Here is a 3,602-nt window from a genome sequence, read left to right on the forward strand (position 1 = left end):
GTTGTTGTTTCTTAGCAGCCAACTAAAATTATCTAAGATGATCTCAAACAAAATTATAATCCCAAATCATTTAGAAAATAATGATATCTTATGGTTTAATGGTTTCAAATGACTTTATTGATAAGAAAATGAGCCTATGAAATATTAGATTGAATTAGGTACCAATACTGTTTTATAGGTTAGTATCTATGTTCATTTTAAAAAGAAGTTTGATCTCTAAACGTTCCTCAACACTCAATAATAGAGTACACGAGTATACAATTTATGTAAAGTAAGTGTAACTAATCTCATATAACACCCTTAAAATAAAATTTCTCATGCATGTTTCTAATTTATTAATAAAGTTTTGACTTAGAAAGCCTTAATAAAAAATAGACTATAAATAAATAATGAAACTATAAATGAACATGAATGTCACTCATCATAATTTGAGTTCTTGATGCAATAAAAATAGGAGTGATGCTTTCAATGTGCACTTCCTTTGTCTTACTACAAGTTTCATTCTATCAATATTTATATATCTTAAATTGTTTATATTTTTGAAATATATCTGTATAGCTCCTATTAACTTTTCCACAAATAAATAAATCCGATAATTATAAAGTGGAATTATATTTCCCATATTTTTGGGTAAGTTGAAAAAGAAATTTGGATGGCAATATCAAGGCCACATGGTAGGTATTTTGAGGAGTGCACTCACAAGTTGCAGAAAACATCCACCATTTACATAACGACACGTGCCTCAATCGCAACGGATATTTTTTTCATTAAATCAACCAATTCATTTCCACCATCATCTCAACCCAATCCACTTTCCCTTCTCTCCCAACAAACCCTCACTCCCCCACCATGGACCGCCGTTTCATCTTCGCCCTCTTCCTCTTCGCCGCCGCAGCAACCGCCGCAACCGATAATACCAACAACGACGACTTCATCATCCGTCAAATCGTCGACAAAGAAGAAGATCACCTACTAAACGCCGAACATCACTTCACTTCCTTCAAGTCAAAGTTCAGCAAAACCTACGCGACGAGAGAGGAACACGATTACCGATTCGGCGTGTTCAAGTCGAATCTCATCAAAGCGAAGCTCCACCAGAAGCTCGATCCTACCGCGGAGCACGGGATAACTAAATTCTCCGATTTAACGGCGTCGGAGTTTCGCCGTCAGTTTCTCGGACTCAAGAAACGTCTCCGTTTGCCGGCTCACGCTCAGAAGGCTCCGATCCTCCCTACCAACAACCTCCCGGAGGATTTCGATTGGCGTGAGAAAGGCGCCGTTACTCCCGTCAAGAACCAGGTATGTTCAACTTGTTATACTTAAATCTTAATTATAATTAATTAATAATTAATTAATGATTAATTAGAAATAATTATAATATTTTTTAACTAATTGATTTGATTTGGTTTGACTAGGGTTCATGCGGTTCATGTTGGGCGTTTAGCACAACTGGAGCTTTAGAAGGAGCACACTATCTGGCTACTGGGAAGCTAGTAAGCCTTAGCGAACAACAGCTTGTGGATTGTGATCATGTGGTTAGTTTCTTTCTCTTGATGATTTATCGTTTTTTTATTTATTTAATTGTAATTGTTTTTAAGCTTCTTTTCATTTTGTTGTATATGATTTGTGGGGATTGTTTGTTTGATTAAACCTAACTTATGAATCTGAATTAAAATTAAACCAATAATTGGTTTAGACTCTTTTTTTAGATGTTTTGCTCTAACTTTTCTCACTGATTATTATTTATTTTTATATTTAATATGTTGTACAAGGATATTATGTGTTTATGGATTACAAACCCGGTGTGAACTCAATTGAACCAACCTCTATATTGAGTTGGTTGTTGTTTGGATGTGATGAAATAAATTTTATAATTCAAAGAAGATCAAACCTAATAACTTTATTGATTTGGAAATGGTAAGCATAATTTTCTTTAGCTTGGTAGAAAGTGATTTTTTTTGGAACGAAAGTTTTCTATGTGCCGAGAGATTTATGATTGCATTTATGGGGTCTTAGCTTTTAACCAAATAAATCAACTTTTCATATATTAGTTATGTTTCATTTTGGATTGAGTAATTTACATGGATAGTAATGTGTTCTTGTCTAAGTGCTGAAAATTATATGATTATAAACTATGCACCCTCTACTAGAATAAAATGTAAATTTAAAGATTTTGTGAGAAGTAGATGTATTTGGTCTTCATTTTTGACCAAATACAGAATTTTCACATATCATTTTTGTTTGTATTTCATTCTAAAGTAAGTAATTTATATGGATACTGTCCTGCTTCTTGGAAGGCAGAGCTGTACCACCTGCAAAGTTTATATTTTTCAAAGAAAAACAAGTTATAAGCACAATTTTGTAATGTAAGTTTTAACATGGGTGTCCTTGCTTTTCAAGTCCCTTGCTTCCTGTATTCCCATGTGCTGTCCTTCGTATAATGTATATTAATTATGAATTTATGGTAAAAATCTTGCAGTGTGATCCAGAGGAAGCTGGTGCATGTGACTCGGGCTGTAATGGTGGATTGATGAACAATGCATTTGAATATTTACTCGAGTCTGGGGGAGTGGTTCCAGAAAAGGACTATGCTTACACCGGAAGAGATGGCTCATGCAAATTTGACAAAAGCAAAGTTGTTGCATCTGTATCTAATTTCAGTGTGGTTTCCCTAGACGAAGACCAAATTGCTGCAAATCTAGTAAAGAATGGCCCTCTTGCAAGTAAGTAATTGTTCTTAACAAAAGAATTTTAGATATATCATGTATTTGTTTGATCATCTTATTTTTTGTTCTGAAGATACAGATTCAAAGGCATATTGTAGTAGTACTGACTTATACTCTATTTGGTGCAGTTGCTATTAATGCAGCATGGATGCAGACATACATGAGTGGCGTCTCATGCCCATACGTCTGTGCAAAAGCGCGTTTGGACCATGGTGTTCTTCTAGTTGGCTTTGGAAAAGGTGCTTATGCTCCCATTCGATTGAAGGAAAAGCCTTACTGGATCATTAAGAACTCTTGGGGAGAGAATTGGGGAGAACAGGGATATTACAAGATCTGCAGAGGTAGAAATGTCTGTGGTGTCGACTCAATGGTTTCAACTGTAGCTGCAGCTCAACCCAACCATTGAATACAGGGATGCTGATTCTAGTCTGTCTTCATCTCATGTGACACTAAGTTAGTTGAATTTGTGTAAATATATTATCATGAAGTTGTGAATGTTTCTACTGGTCAGGGCAAAACTATCTCTAAGTAGTATCAAGAGATTGCCACGATCATGTTATTTCAGTAGTTGGTAATTATGTCTCCCTTCCTGTTACCGTGGTGGTGTTTATCCTTAGCCATGGCAGAATAGCAGGTAAATGAACTGGAAAATAATTATGAACTTTATTATCCTTTGAGTTTATGGAACAACATATGTAATATATATTATTAGGTTATATTGATCATCATGCTAGAAATAAACAGTGTACTTTTCAATATACCAAAAATTCATATCTGAGAACTTTAAATAAACATTACTGTACAAGAGTAAGTAATTTTTCAACCCAAAGTTGCATTGTGCAGCTACAAGCTGGAGTGACATAAAGGGATAGATAG

At 34.7% G+C, this 3,602-nt stretch overlaps 1 protein-coding gene across 1 annotated transcript; it reads left to right on the top strand.

The window, feature by feature from the left end:
- Positions 1 to 789: 789 nt before the first annotated feature.
- Positions 790 to 3,395, top strand: LOC131596637 (cysteine proteinase 15A). The gene is made up of 4 exons (XM_058869359.1): positions 790 to 1,299; positions 1,416 to 1,535; positions 2,480 to 2,723; positions 2,855 to 3,395. The coding sequence occupies exons 1-4, from the start codon at positions 850 to 852 to the stop codon at positions 3,130 to 3,132; spliced, it is 1,092 nt and encodes a 363-aa protein (XP_058725342.1). The 5' UTR covers positions 790 to 849; the 3' UTR covers positions 3,133 to 3,395.
- Positions 3,396 to 3,602: the final 207 nt, after the last annotated feature.

Source organism: Vicia villosa, linkage group LG4 (assembly GCF_029867415.1).
Source record: "Vicia villosa cultivar HV-30 ecotype Madison, WI linkage group LG4, Vvil1.0, whole genome shotgun sequence".
Classification (NCBI taxonomy): Eukaryota; Viridiplantae; Streptophyta; class Magnoliopsida; order Fabales; family Fabaceae; genus Vicia; species Vicia villosa.

Bases quoted from the DNA above. Each gene is read 5' to 3' on its own strand.
- LOC131596637 (XM_058869359.1), top strand. From the start codon at position 850: ATGGACCGCCGTTTCATCTTCGCCCTCTTCCTCTTCGCCGCCGCAGCA. The intron at 1,300-1,415 runs GTATGTTCAACT...TGGTTTGACTAG, and splicing joins TTACTCCCGTCAAGAACCAG to GGTTCATGCGGTTCATGTTG. The intron at 1,536-2,479 runs GTTAGTTTCTTT...AAAATCTTGCAG, and splicing joins TTGTGGATTGTGATCATGTG to TGTGATCCAGAGGAAGCTGG.